This window comes from Barbus barbus (genome assembly GCF_936440315.1).
Source record: "Barbus barbus genome assembly, chromosome: 38".
NCBI lineage: Eukaryota > Metazoa > Chordata > Actinopteri > Cypriniformes > Cyprinidae > Barbus > Barbus barbus.
The window spans coordinates 16451499-16474263 of record NC_136716.1 but is presented as its reverse complement, the minus strand read 5'-3'; the positions used below and the strand labels follow the sequence as shown (position 1 = coordinate 16474263).

The 22765-nt window shown below is 36.7% G+C and overlaps 1 protein-coding gene across 2 annotated transcripts; it reads right to left on the bottom strand.

Annotated features, from left to right (window-relative positions):
* Positions 1–297: 297 nt before the first annotated feature.
* Positions 298–21815, bottom strand: LOC306857655 (dual specificity protein phosphatase 3-like). 2 transcript variants are annotated; one of them, XM_079397691.1, is made up of 4 exons: positions 21662–21815; positions 14541–14719; positions 6922–7148; positions 298–4052 (listed from the first exon to the last, which is right to left on the bottom strand). In XM_079397691.1, exons 2-4 carry the CDS (start codon positions 14705–14707, stop codon positions 3844–3846), a joined length of 603 nt encoding a protein of 200 aa, XP_079253817.1. In that variant the 5' UTR covers positions 14708–14719; positions 21662–21815; the 3' UTR covers positions 298–3843. The 2 variants fall into 2 exon arrangements, with proteins under 2 accessions (XP_079253817.1, XP_079253816.1); XM_079397690.1 differs by lacking the exon at positions 21662–21815 and having other exon boundaries at positions 14541–14867.
* Positions 21816–22765: the final 950 nt, after the last annotated feature.

Genomic DNA, 22765 nt, shown 5'->3' with positions numbered 1-22765 from the left:
ATCTGAAAGTGTAGCAATTCAAACAGGTTTTCTGTAAGGGGTAGGTTTAAGGTTAGGCTTGGGTTTGGGGATAGAAAATATAGTTTGGTCAGTATAAAAGTAATAGAAGTCTATGGAAAGTCGCCACAAAAACACACTCACAAATTGACAATAATATTTTTTAGCACCCTAACTTTTTATATCACCCTTATATTTTTATAATAATTAGTAATTTCAGTTAATTCATTCTCCCAGTTGAGACTCACTTAACTAGATGAATCAAACTTTAACGAAAAAAAGCACAACATTTTAATTTTTGCTATTTATTTTCAGACATCATAAAACAAAAGAACATTTTCCAATGTAAGAAAAATAACTGTGATTTAATCAAGTGCACTTCAACAAAGTGTCTGTAGAAGCTGTACACCTTGCTTTGTGAAGTGAAGACATGAATCAAAAAATATATAATCCATCTTCAGGATAAGGCTTTAAGGTGGGATGTTTAGACAGCCTGTGTCATGTGAATGCATTCATTTGACCTCCACTTCAAGCAATCTGTAATTCCTTTCCTGATTAAGTCAGATTAAAACGAAACCTAAGTCTGTTGTTTAGTCACATCAAGCAACTCCCGAACTCAAAATGTAAAACATAATTTGATAGTGTGAACATTTGTGCCAAACCCTCCTGCCAAATTTGCAGCTGCTGAGGTTTCCATGTCCTTTACAACAAACAAGCAGTCAATCGTTTACAATATCACATTACAGCAACAACACAAAGCATACAGGAGTTAGAGACGGCACATAGACGATATAGAGTTACATGTAGTCAGCGGCGTTTGAGCAAATGTGTGTGCACACATGAATGCAACTGTGCTTTACAACAAAGAAACAAAAATGCACAGACAATACTTGCCACAAAATGCAAGTGCATAAAAAATGCATCACTTTAGACACCTTAGTTTGTGGTATTCAAATAAAAACTAAAATATCACATTGATAAGACATAAATACAAAATGACCAAGCAGCATTGTGATATACTAATGACATCATTAAGCCATATAGTGGTACAACCATTTTCATTTAATCTTCCCTGCATAATTACATTGTTTACAATTTCTATACACTGTGTAACGTACAATCAGATACATGTGAATAAAAGGCAATACATAGCAGGCAAGTTTGTGCAAACCACATGGGTTATCAACAGCAGATGGCAGTGTTTCTCCTTCCTCAGATCCAGTTCAGAAAAGGGTGTGTTCTTCATCTTCTGAAACCTTGCAGCCAACAGGGCCAGCAAACACATCTTTATGTTGAAATTTACAAATATGCGTATTCAAAATGTGTTATTGTTGCTTTTTGAGGTTAAAAGTTGCTGCTAAAAGATTTCAGTTCAGTTGTAATGACTGATAAACTCCCATAGATTGCTTGCCACTGGCACAGACCATCCTCATTGGTTCACGTTTTTTGTGACGGCACACAGGTTTTCAAAAGCTACAGTTGATTAGGTTATATAAAGCCTAGGTCTCCAGATTATATTAAAGGAATGTTTATAGTTTGAATGCGTTCATACATAATATAGGTATTTGTCAATTTTAAATGTTCTTAGACAAAAAAACTAAACAAAAAAGAAAACTAAATTTTTGTGTTACCTGTGAAAACAGACTTTGATCCTCTAATACAAATGTAAATTATAAAATAAGCAAAATACAACACACTCCATCACAGCGAAAAGAAAAACTGGATAATATGGATGTGTGACACAAAACGTGGTGTTTTTGTGTAAATGTGCCATGGCATTCAAGGCGTTTCAAAATAAAGTGGATGTTGACTACAATATATTAGATATTTCTATTGGTAATAGATACTGGTCATACACAAATATTATGGACAGTTTATACATTCATATATGTCAACGTCTAAATATGTATTTAGAAGTATATATATCTGGAATATAGAAATATAAAAAAAGAGGCATAAGTAGTGCTTTGTGTTATAATCTAGCCTCCGATTTATACTATAGTATTTTCCTTCAGTAATAATAAATGTAGAGGCCCAGGAGCTATTAATATAATTAGATCAATCAAATTTGACAAGATAAATTAGACTAATTCAAAAAGCTACGTGTTTGAAACTTTTGCATGCACTTATTCCAAATGAAGTGATGCTGGTTCTCCTTTAAAGAGGTCATATTATAAGAAATCTAATTTTTGGGTTAACTTTAAGAAATCTAAATTTCCTCCCCAGTCCAAAAAGACCATTTACTGAAGCTAATACAGACATTTTTTACGTCAAAAATGTGCATACTTTAACATACAACCGCCCATATTTACACATCAGTGTAGCCAAACCAATCCCAAAGAAGCTATACAGAGAAAGTAGGAAGGACACTGTTAATCCAAAACTGAATAACTAATGATAAGAGTAAAATGTGGGAAAGTTCTGCTGTTAAAGTCTGATCTTAATGGTTTGAACATTTCAATGCAGACCTTTTTGTGAATCTGCCTCAATGATGCTGTTATTGAACGATGGACAGCATAAACTATACCGACAACTATCAGTTACTAGTCAATGTAACTCCCTTCACATGCAAAAAGGATGCTTACATAGAAGTCTTAAAGGCACAGCAGCAATAATGGCCTGCTTAATTGGACTAACGTTATAAGTGGACCTCAGGGGAAATAATTAAATGATAAAAATATGTACGATATGACCCCTTTAAAACCTGCAACAAGCCAGCAGTGCAGCAAAATGAGTCAATTCCAGTGCTAAAGTGATTCTGTTTTAAGGACAAAGCTGAGCCCGAAGTAAACCTAATCTATTTCAACAGCTACCCTTAAAAATCTGATCTACACTCCGCAGATGTCACTGATACGCTTCCTGCGATCTCTGAACTAGCAGTATGAAGGGGCACTGGGCCTTTGGGTAACAAACCTTGTGTAAGGGCACATCATTAGGCAGTTGGCATGGCAGAGGCTCTCCATCTATCGGACGTGTCTCTCTGGTCAAGGCTGACTGTGATCTTGTGATGGACAAAATGTGGCATGAGACTTGGCAGTGAGAGACAGTGATTCCAGAGTAAAGAGATCTAATGGGGCTGATGCATTATCACTGCTGCATAGAACCGGGTTGAACCTGTTTGTAGCGTCTGTTGAATCTGAGCTACAACATACGGTTGGCTTGTTGTAGATATATCTTGTTGATTGTATGCTACCATTCGGTACAAAGTGGAATGTTAAGTTAGTGAGCGAATGGAGTGTGTGCTGGTGCACAACATTTTTGTCCTCCTGATTTAAAATGCTGGAAAGCCATCAAAAATCTGGCTGTAGGTCTGTAAATGGGTTAAAAGGTGTATTCGACTTGCTTTTTTATACCTAAATATCATATTCTACCACATACAAATACAAATGGGATGAGCAATCGCAGTATTTCGGGCAAATCGGAACCCATAGAATGATTGTGCTCTACATTACAGATGACAATTGGGCTAATATGCTCCAAAAGTTGAATTTGTGAGATATATAAACAGTTGGGTACTGGAATGCTTTAGGTGTACCTAGTGAAAAAAACGGAAGCTAATTATCATGGGGAATGATGCAAAAACAAAACAGTTGTGATGACATATAAAATGCTGCCCTTGCTCTTTCTACAGCCTTAATTATTCAGATATGCCAGTAAATTTCCTTTTACCAGCCAGCTGGAAGCAGGGGTAATTATTCAGGACACTGACAACAACTTTGTATATCTCCATGCTTATGCTCTGGATGTATGCATACATTCTGTTAATATACTTGGACTGGAAATAGTGCACACTAGTTTGACCGTTTGCCTGCATTTGTGAATATATGTGGGGTAGAGCACATTCTATCATTTGGTCTTCAACTTGCCCTCCTTTGCCAGCTTTTCGTTGAGTTGGCACAGCTGGCGCAGGAATCCATCATTCGGGCCGATCTCTCTCTTGTGTCTTACTGTAGCCGTTGCAACTCGTACATCCATCTTGTGACTGAGCATGAGGTAAGCGATGACGATAGTAGGCGAACGGCTGTAGCCCTCTCGGCAGTGAACGTACACCTTTCCTAGAAGAGTAATAAGAAATAACGGTTAAAAAAGGCAGGTTTTGGAGTACCTCCAAAGATCTCATCCTTTGAGGATACAAATGCGGCTTCTGCCGCAACATCAGTTCATCGTGAACCTTCTCAAATCAACCTTAAGACCAATTCCGCTCCAAACATGCAACCACACACATGCAAACACATTCATTATTGACCAGCCTACTCTCCTGAAGGAATTCACCTTGCAAGCCTCTGCTGTGCTTATTTGGCAGATGCAGCAGAGGATCTGAAACCTGATGCCTCCTCCAAATGCTTACTTACGTTTTCCCGTGAGTCTTTGTGCTGTTTATATGTCAAGGAGATAACCTTCATTGATTCTTAAATCTCTGCTCCCTGTAGATCAATGCAGAGCTACGGCTTACGTTTTAGTATGTATGTAAATACATACTAAAATACATATGTAGTTTTATGCAAAACTACATATTTTTAAGGCAGTGGCTATTTGCACTGTGTAAATAGCGATTAAATGCTATTTACACTAAGTGAAAATAGCAATGGATTCTATTTACACTATGTTAAAGTAGCAGGATTTTCTGCTATTTATAATACTTATTGCAAATAGTGGCAATTATCTGCACCTCAGTATTGTAGTACATTATAAAACAGAATGCAATAATAACGTATTGAGTTTAAATTATAATTTTAATTCAAATTATAAATGGACGCCACCTTATTGGGAAATTAAATCCCTCCCTACAACTATACCCTAACCGATTTTATTTTTTTCAACTTTTGATTATTTCCTTGCACATGCTTTACCATCAATGCCACTGGAGCTATTATTAGACGATCATCTTTTGTAGTGTTGATTATCCCAATCACACATTGGTGGCGGAGTTAGTGTAAATAGCTTCTGCCAACAAGGTGGGTTATTTGCACTAAATGTAAATAGACACTCCGTATTTTTAAAATCAGTTGGCTAGTTGGTTTCTTAAAACATTAAGGATGTCCTGTGTAATTGTGTATGTTCACATAGGATGTTTTGTATTCAAAAACATCTGTGCAGAATACAATGAAATGGATCAGTACAGATGGATCTTGAGGTGATTTTAGAACATTTAACCATTTTAATTTGATACGCCATCCTGTTGTGAAACCTCACGCTGAAAGAGCCATTTTGCATTGGCCAAACACATTCATTAAATTGCATAAGGAATAAAAAAAAAAAAATTATTCCACTGCACTATTTTTCCATAGTTTTTTTCCATGTAAACATGCACTAGACTAGACAGATGCATTTTACCATAGCACTTCAGTCTTACATCTTTTGAAGTTCTGTCATTAATTACTCAACTTCTTGTTGTTCCAAACCCGTAAGGCATTCGTTCATCTTCGGAACACAAATTAAGATAGTTTTGATGAAATCCAAGAGGTTTCTGACCCTACATAGACACCAACGCAACTACCATGTTCAAGGCCCAAAAAGGTAGTAAGGACATTGTTAAAATAGTCCATGTAACATTAGTGGTTCAACTGTAATGTTATGAAACTACGAGAATACTTCTTGTGCGCAAAGAAAACAAAAATAACTTAATTCTACAATGCTGATGCAGAAGCCGGCATTCTGATGCAGAATTAATGACAGAATTTGAATTTTTGGATGAACGAACCCTTTAAGCACAAAAACTTCAGGATGACGGCTCTCTGAACTTTGGCCTCTCTATCACCATCTGTATTTGAAATATAAAATTGCACCTCACATGCCGAGTTTTTTGTAGTCACTTTTTGAGATCAAGGATGATGAATGATATAAACCTGAAACCCCACAAAATCCAAACCAACTACTCTAATTATTTTAGGTTCACTGTAGTATATATGGGTATATTTTTTAAGGGGTCACGTAATGAATATCACATCAATCCTCTGCAATGCACTGTTGCTAGACCTACAGTAAACTTAAAACAAGAACAAATCTAAAGCTAGATGACAAATCAGCCATCGAGACCCACCCCTAAGCAGAGTATATTTTTAAAACAGATTCAGTGTGACTCAGAGGCAGCGGGAGCACTCAGACCTTTATGCCTCCCACTGCTCATTGTGATTCAGCCAGCAAATTCGCCAGATGACATCAAGCGCACTGTAAGCACGGCTGTCGCAAATGTCACAGCTGAGCTCAGCCAGGCTACGAAGTGGCAGCATATATTCTAGAGGTTTTGTTTCAGCTTAAGCTCTCAGTGAAAAGATTAGTGTCCTCCCTCGACCCAGGCTTGGAGTCTGATTTACCGCTTACTGGGCTCCTGCTGCCAAGATGACTTGCAATTAAGATGCTTTATAATTGCCCCTCTGTGTTAGAGATGGCATAAAATCCATGCTATAAAAGATGGGTTTAAATGCACCAATTAAAACGACTGGTGTGAGATATCTAGGGATGAAATCTGTGTGTAGGGACTACCAGATCCACTTTGGGATACATTATTGTCCGTGGATACATATACAGTAACAATTCAATAAATCCACTGTATTTTTTCCTTTCGTTGTTTTCTGTCTTGACTTTTGTTTGTTGTTTGTGCAAGCTAAGCATTAAAACAAAGTGATGAAAAAAGAAAGATGGCATAAGGGAAAAATAAGTAACTTTGGCTTGTTAAAGAAAGTTCAAGTTATAAGCACCATAGATTACTTTGCATTCTAACTCTGCAAAGACATCGCTGGCTTCATACTTCATGAATTATCAAGAATCTGTGTCAAATGGACTAAACAAGATTTCTGTAATATCTTGGGATAGTCTTGTCAGTGAATGGAAAATGTTTTCTTTACAATCAGTTTACGTAGGTCTAAAGTGGGTATTTGATAAGAAACAAAAGCATTTACAAAAAGAGAAGCACGAGCAGCTGACCTTTTCCATGTGCCAGAGCCTTATCGATGAAGTCTGCTGCTTCCTCAAAGAAGGCACTGATGTTGAACTGCTCAGTGTCATTGGCCTGTATGCCATGGTACGTGATCCCAGTTCCTGCGTAGAACTCTGCGTTGGTGTTCACATGCATGAAAGAGTTTCCCTCTGCGACATTCAGTATGTGTGTCACACCCAGCCGCTGCAGACGCATCACATTCTGGGCCACAAACCTGGGGAGCAGAAACAGAGCACGTGTGAGATTCACCTGAACCAAACAAACCAATTTTGTGATAACTTAAAGGGAATGAAAATTTTGTTATCATTTACTCACCCTCCACTTGTTCCAATCCATTTAGCTACCATCAACTGTTTGATTACCAACATTTTTCAAAATATCTTCTTTCGTGTTCAACAGAAGAAAGAAACTCCAACAGGTTTGGAACAACTTGAGTAGGTGAGTAGATGATGACAAGATTTTCATTTTGGGATGAACTGTCCCTTAAAGGCAGTGTTGTAGGCAAGACCAGCTCATTTGAGTCAAGACCAAGACCAGAAGAGTGTTGAGTCTGAGTCTATAAAACCAAGACCATGAAAATATGGTCATGCTCCTTGAGTCCAACACAGTATTTTTTTGGTCTTGGTCTCATCATAGAACATGTGGACACGGTCTTAAAGTGCCCCTATTGATGAAAGGTTCTTATTTTAGTTTTGGGAGTCCCAAACATCAGGTTGACATGCATGCAATGTCAAAAAACATTTTCATTGTCTTATAATATGCATTTATTTTTACCTTACTTGCTCAAAGACTCCCAAACGATTCGCTCAATGATACATTTTTCCAAACCCCTCCTTTGCGTAACGCTATTCTCTGGTGATTGGTCCGATTGGTCTCATTTTCATTTCATCATGCCTGTAATGCCTGATAAAGCAGTGTCTGTGAGCTCAATGCTGCTTTGTGTACAGCCGTTACTGGGGAAACCGCTATTTTTACAAAAGTGGCACCTAGTGGCAAAGAATGAATTTGCATTTTCATTCAGACCCAGGCGAAAAGACCAACAAGTGGGTGGGCATTGGGCAATATGCTAATGATTCATGTTGACCTTAACATGAAACGGCTTGGGATTCGTTTTAAAAACGACTCGTTTCAATGATTCAGAGTCGACTCTTTCTTTTGCGAGACAATAACTTTATACACGGTGCACTTTCAGATTTGAAACTTTGCAGGAGTTTCTCATTCTCTTAGAGCTGTGTTACACACTGCATGAAAGGTCATTTTCAAAAATCCATAATAGGGGCACTTTAAAGGGTTAGTTCACCCAAAAATTTAAATTCTGTCATTAATTACTCACCCTCATGTGGTTCCAAGCCCGTAAGACCTTCGTTCATCTTCAGAACACAAATTTAGATATATGGAGCTCTCTGACGCTCCATAGACAGCAAGGATATTACCACGATCAACGCACAGAAATGTAGCAAGGACATCGGTACAATAGTTTATGTAAAATCAGGGGTTCAACCGTAATTTTACGAAGCTACGAGAATACTTTTTGTGCTCAAAGAAAACAATAATAGCATAATTTATTCAACAATTCTTCTCCCCGAGTTACCAACTTCCGCCATTTTGGAGAGTACCCCAGAATGTAATCAACATAATCAGCAGTGTTTACGTTAAGTAGACAGCACACGCATGGCAGAGGACGGTAACCCAGGGAGAAGAATTGCTGAATAAATTATGTTATTATTGTTTTCTTTACGCACAAAAAGTAATCTTGTAGCTTCGTTAAATTATGGTTGAACCCCTGATGTCACATGGACTATTTTACTGATGTCCTTGATACGTTTCTGTGCGTTGATCGTGGTAATATTTTTGATGGAATTTGATCGTGGTAATATTTTTGATGGAATTTGATCGTGGTAATATTGTTGCTGTCTATGGAGGGTCAGAGAGCTCTCAGATTCCATTAAAAATATCTTATGTTCAGAATATGAACGAAGGTCTTAAATGTTTGGAAAGACATTAGGGTGAGTAATTTATAACAGAATTTTCATTTTTGGGTGAACTCGACCCTCTTCTGGTCTCAAATGAGCTGGTCTCAACTACAACCCTGTCTCAATTGGTGTTTGCTGACAGTGATCTAACAAATCAACCTGAAGTTGTTCATTTTCATTGAAGACCTGGGCCCGTATTCATGAAAAATCTTAGTGCTAAGAGTTGCTCCTAGTAACAAAATTATAAGAAAATTCTTAGAAATATGGGTATTTCCTCTTAAAATTAAAGAAAAGATCCTAGTAAAGAAAAAAGTAATTCAGAAAGCATTTTAAGCCTTAAAAGAGATCTTAAGGTCCACAATTGTTAGGAGTACGAACGAGGACCTTTAAAAGGCTTAAGAGTTTCTTTAGCAGTGGAGAAAATGGATGAAACATGAAGAGGGAGAAGAAATGTGTTGCACACACCGCGCTGAAATGCCATAGTGCCAGAAATGGACGTAATCACTACATTAACATATTTGGCAACTGGAAAAATGCAACTATACAGCAGTGATGATTTGGGTCTGTACCTGACAGCACTTTCAGAACCTTGTGTCGCTGTTCATTTCCTATAAAATACATTAAGAATGACAGCAAGGTAAATAAAAAATAAAGAATATACTGTATATATATATATATATATATATAATGTGTGTGTGTGTGTGTGTGTGTGTGTGTGAGAGAGAGAGAGTACGGTAAAACAGGAAAAATCTCCTAGTTAGACATTTTTAAGCTAAATTAGGAGCTCTCTAAAAGAATCTTTAAGAATACGGGCCCTGGTCTGCACAAAGTGATCATTTAAAAAAAAAATATTTTTGGCAGCAAGAAATCTCAAACTCAAGGCAATTAGTAATTATTTTCTTTTTTTTTAACAATTCACATTTCTTAGAAAATATTTAGGCTTTCCCATCATATTTCAGATTGAGCCAGCATTATTCCCAAATAAATTTCTTAGGGTATATTAAAAATGTATGACTTTTCTTGTGTTCTTTTCTCTCACTGCTGAATACCTTGTAATCATTCATTCTTGATAAAACAGTTACATAACCCCTTATGTTGCATTATATAACTGTTTATCAAGAATGTTCAATGCATTTGTGACAAACAATGGCAATCTGCGCGCTCTCAGTTTGTAGTTCCAGTAAACCCAAGACCCTGCCAACCCCACCCAGAAGCCTCAGCTATGGATCAGTCTGCTGTGTCTAGTTTGAGATTGATTGGAGTGAATTGTGGAGCCGCTTTTAGTTGGCAGAGATGTCGGCCTGTGTCAGAGGGTCCCTGGGGACAGCAGTGTTCTAAACCAGAACAGACACACCAAGGAGATCTTGGCTGCTGCCCAGAGGCATACAAAGGGCCATAGGCATCCAGCGTATTGCCTGAAATAGGACTCTTGAGTCCACAGAGAGAGAAAACAAGAGATGAGAAAAGAGATGAGCAGAATGCTCTGTCATGTAGTTGCATTGTCTCTATTTTGCTTGAGCACCTGGAACTCTTTCATCTTTGTCTCCTAAAAATCCTCTTTATGTCTCTCTAGTCTGCTCCACATTGCCATCCCTTGTGAGAATGCAGTAGATGAAAGACTGGACATATGGGATATATATATATATATATATATATATATATATATATATATAATAAATAACCTAATACAATTATAATACATTATTTTCACAGACACTGTATTTACACAGTCTCAAAAGAACCCCCTAAATAAAGATCAAGTCTCCAGGCCTTTTGGTTTATAACTGGAGGATGTAGCAGCCCATCAGTCAGCACAGGCTCTTCAGTGGTGATGAAGTGATGGACTCGGATGCACCGCCCAACACCCATAATTCAAACTCTCCCCCACTGAGATCCTGTCTATATGGAGCCTTTGCAGATTGTGGTCATATTTCTCTCAGTGTTTGTATATGTATACCCTGCAGCATCTGGACAGACCAGGGACTTATGTGAGGATCCTGTTTGTGGACTTCAGCTCCGCTTTTAACACCATCACCATGGAAACCCTTCAGAATAAACTAACCCAGCTCTCCGTCCCCACCTCCGTCTGTCAGTGGATCAACAGCTTCCTGACAGACCGATAGCAGTTAGTAAAGCTTGGTAAATTCACATCCAGCACTCGAACCACTGGAGCTCCTCAGGGCTGCGTACTCTCCCCACTGCTCTTCTCCCTCTACACCAACGACTGCACATCTAAAGACCCCTCTGTCAAGCTCCTGAAGTTTGCAGACGACACCACACTGATCGGCCTCATCCAGGACAGTGGCGAGTCTGCTTACAGACAGGAGGTTAAGGAGCTGGCTGTCTGGTGCAGTCTTAACAACCTCGAGCTTAACACGCTTAAAACTGTGGAGATGATAGTGGACTTCAGGAGAAACCCCCCTGCTCTCCCCCCACTCACCATCATGAACAGCACTGTGACTGCAGTGGAGTCATTCAGATTCCTGGGCACCACCATCTCCCAGGACCTGAAGTGGGATATTCACATAGACTCCATTGTCAGGAAGGCCCAGCAGAGGTTGTACTTTCTTCGCCAGCTGAGGAAGTTCAACCTGCCACAGGAGCTGCTGAAACAGTTCTACTCTGCCATCTTTGAATCCATCCTTTGCACTTCAATAACCGTCTGGTTCAGCTCAGCTACCAAGTCTGACCTCAGAAGACTACGGAGGGTAGTCCGGACTGCTGAGCGAATCATTGGTACAACCCTCCCCACTCTCCAAGAAGTGTACTTATCCAGAGTGAGCAAAAGGGCTGGTAAAATCACTCTGGACCCCTCACATCCAGCACACTCCCTCTTTGAAGTGTTACCATCTGGTCGACGCTACAGAGCTCTGTGCACCAGAACGACCAGACACAGGAACAGTTTCTTCCCTCAGGCAATCCATCTCATGAACACTCAACAATAAATGTGGAACACACAACTAATACACTATCCATTCACCACACTCACTAATTTTATCTTTATTTTCTCATTTCTAATTTGCACATACTTGATCTGTACATACATAGTTGTTTATATTATATATTGTGTTTTTACTGCTTTGTACATTGCCTTTTGGTTAATTGTTGTTATTCTTTTATTATCTGTGTCCTGTCCTGTTGCTGTCTTTCTGTTGCACTGTGGAGCTTCTGTCACTACAACAAATTCCTTGTATGTGTAAACATACTTGGCCAATAAAGCTCATTCTGATTCTGATTCTGTATGTATGCGTGTATGCATGTGCATGAGAGAGAGAGAGAGAGAGAGAGAGAGTGAGACAGAGAGAGAAAGTGTTTGCTTTGCATCTTGTTCACCTGTCCTGCACTCTGTTCACTGCAGTCCCTTCACATGCATTATTAATGTCTTACAAAGAGAGGTGTGCTACGAAGAAAGTGGCCCATTGCCCCATACTGCACCTTTACAGATGGTAAATGGTCCAAATCAAGCACAAAATTCTAGGATTTTATCTTTTTTATGTATAATCATAATGACTTTGTATTACTAAAGACAGTATCGTATAGATCATATCCTAGAGTCATAACACTAACTGAATTATAATCCCAAAAGGTTTGGCACGCTCTTATATCTGCACTTACTTTATTAACGTGCTCTGTAGTATTGGCAAGAATATGAACAAACAAAACAGTGCAGTGCATGCTGAACACAATGTGGACATTCAATCTTATCGAGATGGGTAATTATGGATGGGATCATCTAATTTCAAACATCATTCTTTTGCAATATCAGTCCTAATATAATCCTTTGTGCAATATAATACAAGTGCAGCAAGTACTCTTTTGTGCAGACTGTGCATATCGTGTAAAAAAAAAAAACTTTGGTGTGCAAGGTGTACTTGTATATAAATAGTTTTTGTTCTATCTATATCTATCTATCTATCTATCTATCTATCTATCTATCTATCTATCTATCTATCTATCTATCATATTAGAAGTGAATATAGCCTAAATAAATCTGGAAGCTACATACAGGGCAGATACAGACATTAGCAGCTCAGTGAAAATGTTTTGTCAATATCTACTAAATTCTAAATTCCTGCTGCTCTTAGTAGCACAGACTAAGCCAGGCACATCCGGCTGTGGTTTTATGCTCAAATTGATTTGTTGTTACAAAGAGATTATGTGCTTGTTCTATAGTTATCCAATACAACAATGCTTATGTGAGCTGATTTATTAAAGAAATAAATGATACCAGGGAACAGTCACTCATATATATATATATATATATATATAATCTATCTCCAACTGGTGTGTTTATGAAAGTAGAGGGGGATTTGCTGCTTACAAGTTCCAGAAATTAAAATTAAAGCATAAACAATACGCCAACAATTCGTTGTCAACAGACAAAGTTTCATCATAGAAATAAATATTATACTGTGAAATTTAACAAATATTTTAAATGGAATATTTACTTGATATCTGCTTAAAATATTTGAAAACCAAAATTGTGCATTATCCACTCAACAGCATGTTTGAAATAACACAATGGGAGATAATACTTGCCAATCAGGCATGATTATTAGCTAATATTGATAATCTCAAAATGGCCAAATATTGAACAGTTTATTAACCTTTCTTGTATGTTGGTCTATTGCAATTAAACAAAAACATTTCTCCTTTTTATCATTCATATTAGCCACAAGCTACCTAGGAAACAAATATTTTAGAGAACTAATCAGACTGTTGTCATGATTACAGATTTTGTTTCTCAGCATCTTTGATCTTCCTCAAGTTTTTGCAAACCATCTCTGAGAATTTTAATGACTTATTTTATTTAAAGTTTACTGCCCTAAAAACTATTTATATGTAAAAGCAATGTGTCCGTGCGTGTTAATTAAAAAATGGAGGTTATTCTAGGAACAAATCACTAACTAGCTATGTAATCATGAACCTGATGTCAATTTTGAAACACGAAAATAAGTAGGCTAATATAATCTGACTGCCTTTATAGACTTTTGGATTAATAGTGGAGACAGCGGACTTGTCACACTGGGAAGTTGTAAACAGGCTTCTGAGTAAAAGGTCACAATTACACAAATGCATATTTTTTAGCACATGATTTTTAAGAACGGTGCTGTTGAATCGACAGGGATTTTAATCAGCGTATCGTGAAAACAAATGACTGGTTAAACCCCCTTGAGGTCGTCTTCTCTTAGTATGACAGAGGAAATATGCAATTAATGTGTAATAGTAACGGTTTAATACAAAGAAACACGTGACTGAGGTCTAACTGAAGCGATTTTGTAACCAGTGATCTCAGAGAGATGGCGAGATGGTACCGATAGAGGACGGTCGTGGAGAAAAGCAGCTTCTCTTGTAGTCTGACTCACTGTTTAAAGGTTAGCAAAATCTCCTGTGGCTTCGTGATTGTTCTCGTAGGCGGAGAGCTGACATGCTCCATTCACAGGATTGTTGTTTTGCACCTGAACACTGACTGAAAAGATTCAGTCAATATTCACTGACAGGGTTTAGTTATCTATACAGATCAATTGCCTGTGCCACAATCAACACATTTATCCAGCATTTGAAAGCAGCTACCAGTCAGTGTTTTCCTGCCATCAGAAGCACACAAGTCTCCATAAGATCGCTGAACTTACGCATTGCCGATGTAAATCCTGGGAAAGACCTCGTTGAAATGTTGTGCTGGGAGGCTGTAGAAACCGCTGCCGTTGGACAGCAGCTTGTTGAGTTGTTGTATGGTCGCCTCGGTGTCTGGTACGGTGACTTCCAGCGGTCCCTTCGCGGGGCTGTGATGTTTCTTCATGCTTCAGTCCTCCTCCAAAAGCAAAAAAACAACAAGTGTCTACTGATGAAGATGTCACGGCTTTAGATTCCCCAGCATTTTATTTCCTTCCCCACTCAGTGTTATTGTTCTCCTGAACGCAGGCAGACAGCCACACCCGGGACTCGCCCACCGGCGGTCTGCTGTGATGCTCCGGTGAGGTCGGTGACAGAACTGGCAGAAGATGGCGACAACGCACCGATTCACAAATCATTGAGAGCTGCTTTTAAGGGAACATCACTCTCTCTCTCTCTCATCGAATCCATTCACATTTCTGACAGCATTTCACGTGTTCATGTGGCCTTTTGTGAGTATACGTGTATCTGTAACGCTCATTCTATACAAGCAATCCGTTTTGTAACGCTCATTGATCTAGTAACACAACCAGATTCCCAAACATCAACCCCTCCCTTCATATAAAGCTAGATTTGTGTGTTAATTGATGTTATGACAGGCAGGCTTACTGAAATAGCTCTCTCTCTCTTGTTTTAATCCAACAAGTGGCTTTTTTAACCCTAGTATTTTAACTCTATTTTTACTCTATTGTAATTTGACCCACTATCACGCCAATTACAAGAGCTCCTATTAATAAAATGTGTTATCTGGTCCAAGTGTGCCACATAAAGAAAGTTCTATATATACGTTTTCAATCTTGCCTTAACCTCTGTAGTAATATTCCAGTTTTGCTGTGTCTGCTCACTAACTACCTCTACCTTGTGTATCAGTTGCCTTAAAATACATAATAATTGTTTCATCATGAAAACTCGCAAACAAAATATTAGACGCCTAATGTTTTAATTGTCTATTTAACCACTAGAGGGAGCAAAAGAACATTTACTGATGGTAAACAAATCTATGCAGACAGCGTTTAAGAAAAATGTCTGAAAAAGGTCAAGGGTCAAAACACAATGAAAATGAAGGAAACTATGTTTGGTCTGCCTTCTTATTCATGCATGTTTATTTTAATTTGTTTGACGGCATTCAGTCGTGGTTTACCAGCTTAATCTCTATGTAGAAAAACAGTTGTTGTTGTTTCTAGAAGACTGATATGACTGGAGTTTGGTAAATTTTATTTACCAAAAAATACTGAATGCTACGGTGGACACCGTAGAATGCAGATGTTTTCCTCTAATAAAAAAAATAATAAATTAAAAATATATATGAAATAAAACCCTTCAGAATTTCTTGTTTTGTGTAACATATTTTCACTAAAAACTGCAAATGAAATCCATAAGTCAAGTGAGCAGTAGTGTCCTTATTCCAGCTGTCTTTTGTAAGAGACAAAGCGTTTCACAGAATCCAATTGATGACTTTGAGAGAACAGCTGATCAGTGAGAGAAGAGTGATTAGAGCTGGTCTTGTGTCCAATAACAGTTGACCTCTGGTGTGACAGACCTCTTCTGTTCGACAGTTGCATAAATACAATCAATCTGATTTGTTAGTCTGTGATTGTATTTTGGAGCAGCAAGTTTAAAGTTACCGTGGGCACTGTTTTTTATTTGTAAATCAAGTCAAAATGTCTTGCATACTCGTTGTGACTTTGCCCTCTGTGGATGACATGCTATTACAATATTTGACACAGAAAGGCAGTTATTGTCTGTTGCTATAGCAATACAAGGAGGTGCCATACAATTCCATAGCAAAAAGCCTATCAAAAAGTTTTTTTTTTCACTTGTTTACATTTCTGACTGAGGGCTTGTGAGGATTTCCCTTTCTGAAATGAAGCCAAGGCCATAATTTAAATATTTGGAAAGGCATCTGGGGTTAGATGGACTTGGAGGAGGGACTGCATCAGTTAAATTGTCCTTTTATTGACAACTTGGGACTCTGTATGTCCATCCAATTAATCCAGGAACAAACTAAACCACCTGAGACCCTGACAACATATCAAGCATTCAGTATACATTTAGTAGAACTACTTGTTTTTTATCTTTTTTGTTTTTTTTGTAATTTTGTAAATCTGCCATTTTTAAAAGAAAACAAAATAGAATTATATTTGCTTATAATAAATAATTTATATAACATATATCATTTTGTAAATCTGTCATTTTTTTTAAACAAGAAAACTAAATACACTTAATAAAATTAAATATTAATAAATAATAGTTCTTTCAAATATAATAATAATTGCATATTATGTAGTTACATTATAGCTATACATTTTCCAGTTTCTTTTTGTAAGAAAAAAAACTCTACAATATTATTCTATTAAAAAAGAACATAACTTTAAATAAATAAATATTACAATAAAAATAAATTAAAATATTATTAATTATTATTATTAAACATATATAATTGTTAAAGTGAAAAGAAATATATAAATATAATTACTAGCAAATATAAAATTATTATTACAATAATTCTTTATTATAACAACCTAAACGCACACACACATACTTAAGCACTGTACATTTATCATAGGTCTTTATGTTTGTCAAGGAGGCCCAATTCACATTACCCCAGGGAGCAACATGCCCTCTTACCAAATCAGCATGTTTCAGGGAATTTGACTATACAATGTGCATTCTGATTAGTCTGAGCAATGGAGATGTATTGTCTGTTTTGAACCAGCAGAGTGATAAAGAAAGTTAAATGTTTCCTCCAGAAGTGTATTTTGCCCTAATTTTCTTGGACCTAAAGTGAAAACTCAAAGATGCAGGAAAAATCTTACTGCAGTAGTCAGTATCATTTTTCAGCCAGTAGGTGGCACTCAGCTCTACATTTTTGTTTTTAAGAGCACTAAACCACAGAGGATGTCACCACAGCTGAGGACAAGATCTTAACATGTTATTATCATAGCAAATCATGTTTTGATCCATATTACCTGCACAACACAGCGATCATTCTGATTATGACCTTGACATTATTACTCTCAGCATTTACTGTCATCATTGCTATCAGATCCTCCTGGAAGAATATTTGACTAATGACCTTCAAGACAATATAGCCCCCTGAGACAGCACTGCACTATAGGGAGTCATGCATAATCTAACCATCTGCTTGCTGAAGCACCTGAACAGACTCAGGACATGACAGCAAAAAACAGAGCTTGACTTTGCAGAGGTGTTCAGAGATACCAAGAGTTTCAGAGACACCGAGACCGACCTCCTTGACCATCATGAGCTCATTGTGGGTGGCTGTATAATGGCTGCGTGAATCTAACACTTGAGAAATGAGGTCATGACACTCATCTTTGTCATTGAGATCAGATCATCTCATCTGGTCTACAGCAGCTCAGTCTTTTTGTTTAGTCGTCTGCATTAGACCTGAGGATCATAATGTTTATTTTGAGACAGTGACATTTAGAAAAGATGCATTCAAGTTTCATATTTTCAGATTGTGGTCCTTTTTTATGATATAAACTTTTAACCCGTCAATGTCTGACCATGCTATCAAAAACAAAAATATTTTTTTATAAAACCACTGTGGAAGATTTAGTGTGTCCCAGTACATGAGGTTACATGATGTTTTGTTTTGTAATTTTAATCTGTGCAGATCTGCACTTTTGTTGAACCCCCCGCATACCCTCTCCTGCTCCACTGGTGCATAACTAAACAGCAGGACATTTTCTAACCTAAATAACAAGACACAACACACAGAATCTCTCCACATCCTAAAAGTCTCGCACTGGATCATTCATGGTCACCATTTATAATGATTTCTTTATATTTTAGGACTTAGGTCACAGATATTTAATATAAGATCGTCTCCATTTTTTTAAACAAATTAACATTTAAGCATTTAACATTTAACACTTTAAGATTTAACATTTTTATTCAGTAAGGATACAATAATTTTATCAAAATGACGGTAAAAACATTTATAATGTAAAAGTATTCCAGTTTTCAAATAAATGCTCTTCTTTTGATTTTGATTCATCAAAGAATTCTAGATGAGCTCTCGACTCCCAAAAACTGGTTAAGAAGGAGATTCTGGGGTTTTTCAAAGGTATTTGAGCATCTTTCTGTTTGTTTGATTTTTCTTGTACGATTTCTTCACTTGTTTGGTCTTCAAGTCAAAGATTTTATCGCTTTTCATCTTTCCGTGACAGACATTGTGTTGTGAACCACTGATTCATTATCCTTTCTGTTTCTGCACTTTTAAGCAACAGCACGTTTCATGTTTTCTGCATGGTTTCTGCATAAATATTACCATTGATAATAATGAGAATTTTTTATTGTGCACCAAATCAGCATCTTAGAATGAATTCTTAAGGAATATGTGACACTGTGAACTGGAGTAACGGCTGCTGAAAATTCAGTTTTGCCATCACAGGAAGAAATTACATTTAAAAGTATTTTAAAATATAAAACTCTTATTATAAATTTTAAATTTAAATATTTGTTTTTACTGTGTTTTTGAGCAAATAAATGCAGTCTTGGTGAGCATAAGCATATTCTATTGATATGTTGTGATATCTTTTCTACACTATTTCTGATTTGTATATATATATATATATATATATATATATTGTTGTTTTTTGTTGTTGTTGCCCAATATACATTGCACACAATAAGTTAAATACTTTTTGCTTATAGGGGTTAGTTATTGCATTATTCAGTACTCATGTGTATTTTATGTTTAGACAGTTCTCATAAGATATTTAAACATATTTAATAACATTAAATGCATTTTGACCATATATTGCTGCTAAGATAAACAAGTGTCTCCAAAATTGTCAACACAATGCAATGCAACTTGATGCACTGGCTAAGATATGTTGTACAGAAAGATGCCTCGGTACTGTAGGGAGCATAAATAGCTTTAGCTTAAGAAATGCCCTGTGGCTTGTTTTTTTATCATGTTATAAAAATCATGTTATAAAAGTTAATCTAAAGCTCCTTGCACTTTTAATAACATCCGTCCTGTATCAAGTTCTGATACAGGTGTCTTTTGTTATGTTGTAGTAATTAGAGGTCCAACAAACATGCCAGACCAAATAAGAATGAATACAATAGAGGTCTTGTTGAACACAAATAGCTTCGTTTTTCCTTCAAAAACTGTATTAGTGGAATCAAACAAACAGAAAGATTCTGTAGAAGTGCTGTCATCGCTCTCTCTTCCTTTTATCATCCGTGCCATGAAACAGTCCCCATCAGTGCTGAGTAGAGTACTGTTTTCCACATCATGAGTTCAGTATGTAACTGGCCCTGAACACTGTTCCTCAGAGCTCTCTTATGTCATTTGAAGGCTGGACTTGTTTTCATTCTCTGAGAGGACTTTGTTTTTTATGTGCAAATTGTATCTTTGAATCCAAATTGATGACTGTTCTGTGAGGATTCAGTGCTTGTAAGCACAGGGTTGAAATAAGGCTACAATTATCTTATGCAAGTTAAAAACTTGTAAACTGTAATTATACATTGTTTGACACCAAATAGTATGTTTCAGAAAATAACTCGCTGCGGTTTTAGAGAAGAGAGAGTGTAGATTTTGTTGCTTTAAATAAAAAGGTTCAAAAGAGCTACAGCTTTTTGGACTGCAACACCCTTTTGAAGGTAGAACACAGGATGTCACACCTAAGAACGAGGTTAGACTGGTGTAATAGGCCTGTCGGAAAGAGGTTAGGCTTTATTAGGTTAGCCAGAGGGGCAAGACCATATTACCTTATCTAACGTCTCCGAGTGGCTTAGTGTGTCTCAATGGAAAGATTATTGGCTAGACACAACAACAAATAAATAAAACTAACTCAGACCCCTTGAACTTATTGCTCTGAGTCTGGATTTGAAAGAGTTTATTCATGGGAGTTCAGCACAAGTTCAGTTCTATCTAAAGCCTTTGCAAATGTAGTGTGTTAAGGCGCCAAAGCCAAGTCCTGTGAATATGCTACCCAAAATGGACCTAGAGTAATGTGGTGTTTCTCATCATTTCATTCCTTTTTAAACAGTGGTCAGTATGATGGGCCTGTCCAAAACCTCAGCTTGGCATGCGTACTGTACACGTGACAGTCCATCTGAGCAAACGTTCATGACACTTGGGGGAAAAAAAACTTTTTGTTCCACAGAAGAAAGAAATTCAAAATTTTGTGTGAAATTGTGTGTTTGTGTGTGTGTGTGTGTGTGTGTCTGTGTGTGTGTGTGTGTGTGTGTGTGTGTGTGTGTGTGTGTGTATATATATATATATATATATATATATGTTATTTTTATTTTTAGGTTCATTAGATCAGTCCCGAATAACAAACTTTTTTGTAAAATAGACATGAAGTGGGATATTTTGGTCATAGCTTCTGCCTCTTTATACCTAATCTATACATATTTTTTTTACATTTACATTATCTATAAATTATGTCAATATGATATAACACTTAAAATGCATATGAAATCCATAGTTTGAGTTATTTCCTATCTATCATTCCATAAAGACCATCTATGATTTTTTTATACATTTACAATATATTGAGTTTTACATTAGACATATAGAAGAAAGATCATTCTGCATTGCTCATGACTGAATCAGAGTTATTATAGTTAACTAAAACTAAAATCATTAAAAATTGTTACTTGAACTAAAATAAACATTAACTGAAATAAAAATTTAAAACTCAAACTTATTTATTTATATTTTTTGTTTTTATTTTCATTTTATTTTCAACATTTCTCACTTTCATTTATTCGAACTTGAAAAACTGAAATAAAATTGATAAAAAAAATCTTTATAGATATACTAATACAAAAACTAAAATGACAAAAACGCACAAGATTACTAAACATTACTTACATGTAAAATACAAAAATAAAAAAACTAATTCAGAATATTAACCAAAAAAAAACTATAATGGTATCTCAATGATAGTAAAGTAACACTGTTCTGAATGTTGAAGGCCATGTGAATTCCAAAGCAAGCATTGCTTATTCCCTCTATCCACTGCATAGGCCTCTCGTCTGTGCTCCTCTCTGCTTGTGTGCATGTGTGTTTGCGTGGCCCAGTGCATTCACTAACCTTGAGTGTGCCAGGCCTTAGCGTGCCTGGAAGCTCGGATCTATCTTTAGCTATTGCTGGATTGTTTTCCTAGTGGCTTCCTCCTCACTTCTCCTCACTGCTCGCTCCTTCCACTGCACACTGCAACTGTTACTGGGCAGATTAGTTGAAACCTAGTTCTGAGAAGCACATGCCACATGTTTTTGTGTGAGAATAAAGGACTGTGCACTCAGCTGGCCTTGATCTCAGGCAGAAGGGACCTGTCAGCTGGAGGCAGTGCACCGACGCCTCTCCACGGCCTCAGCACCCGCACATGCATGCTTTTGTGGAAACACGAGCTCCACTTGAGTGAGATGCTTATGTGTGTTGTGTGTGTGTATGTGTTGAAAAGGTGAGAGAGTTTATGTGTTTGTGCCTCTGATCTTTAACTGTTAGGGAGAAGTTTAACAAACAGGGGACATGTTCTACTTTAACTTCATAGTATACTGTTCTATCTATCTATCTATCTATCTATCTATCTATCTATCTATCTATCTATCTATCTATCTATCTATCTGTCTATCTGTCTGTCTGTCTGTCTGTCTGTCTAATCTTGTGAGTTGAACTACTTTCTTATGCCAAAGATTCTGTTACAAATTAGAAATCATAATATTAAAACTAGCAATGATGGCTTGAACAAGGTTGCAGCCTGATGCATGTAATATTGCTTTTATACGACAGTTCCATAAACAAGAAGTTAATATTGAGTAACTCATATTTTAGAAATAATATTGACAAACAAATGAAGATAGTTCCAAACACAGTCACAGAAACACACAGTAGTAGTGTTTTTTTTCCTGAATGATATAGCATTTTTTTTAACAAATTAGTTAAGTGAATGAATTAATGATTTTTTGTTTGTAATTGTTGTAAATTGTTATTGAACAAATTGTTTGAAAGAATGATTCAATGACTCCAAAAAAATTGTCATTACGTCTGAAATTGCATGCTGTCTGGATAGGTACCTCAGTTGATTAAAAACTTCACAACTGTTAAAATATTGTTCTATATAGTATGAATGTGTATAGAGTATGAATGAAATCTGAACATACTACATCCATCATGTTAATTTACAGCAATAGTTGC

What these genes read in the sequence shown, in the direction of transcription:
- LOC306857655 (XM_079397691.1), bottom strand. Translation starts at nt 14,707, where the DNA reads ATGAAGAAACATCACAGCCCCGCGAAGGGACCGCTGGAAGTCACCGTA. An exon ending in AGGATTTACATCGGCAATGC is followed by an intron (nt 7,149 to 14,540) that starts GTAAGTTCAGCG and finishes TCTGCTCCCCAG; the next exon opens with GTTTGTGGCCCAGAATGTGA. An exon ending in GGCTCTGGCACATGGAAAAG is followed by an intron (nt 4,053 to 6,921) that starts GTCAGCTGCTCG and finishes TTACTCTTCTAG; the next exon opens with GAAAGGTGTACGTTCACTGC.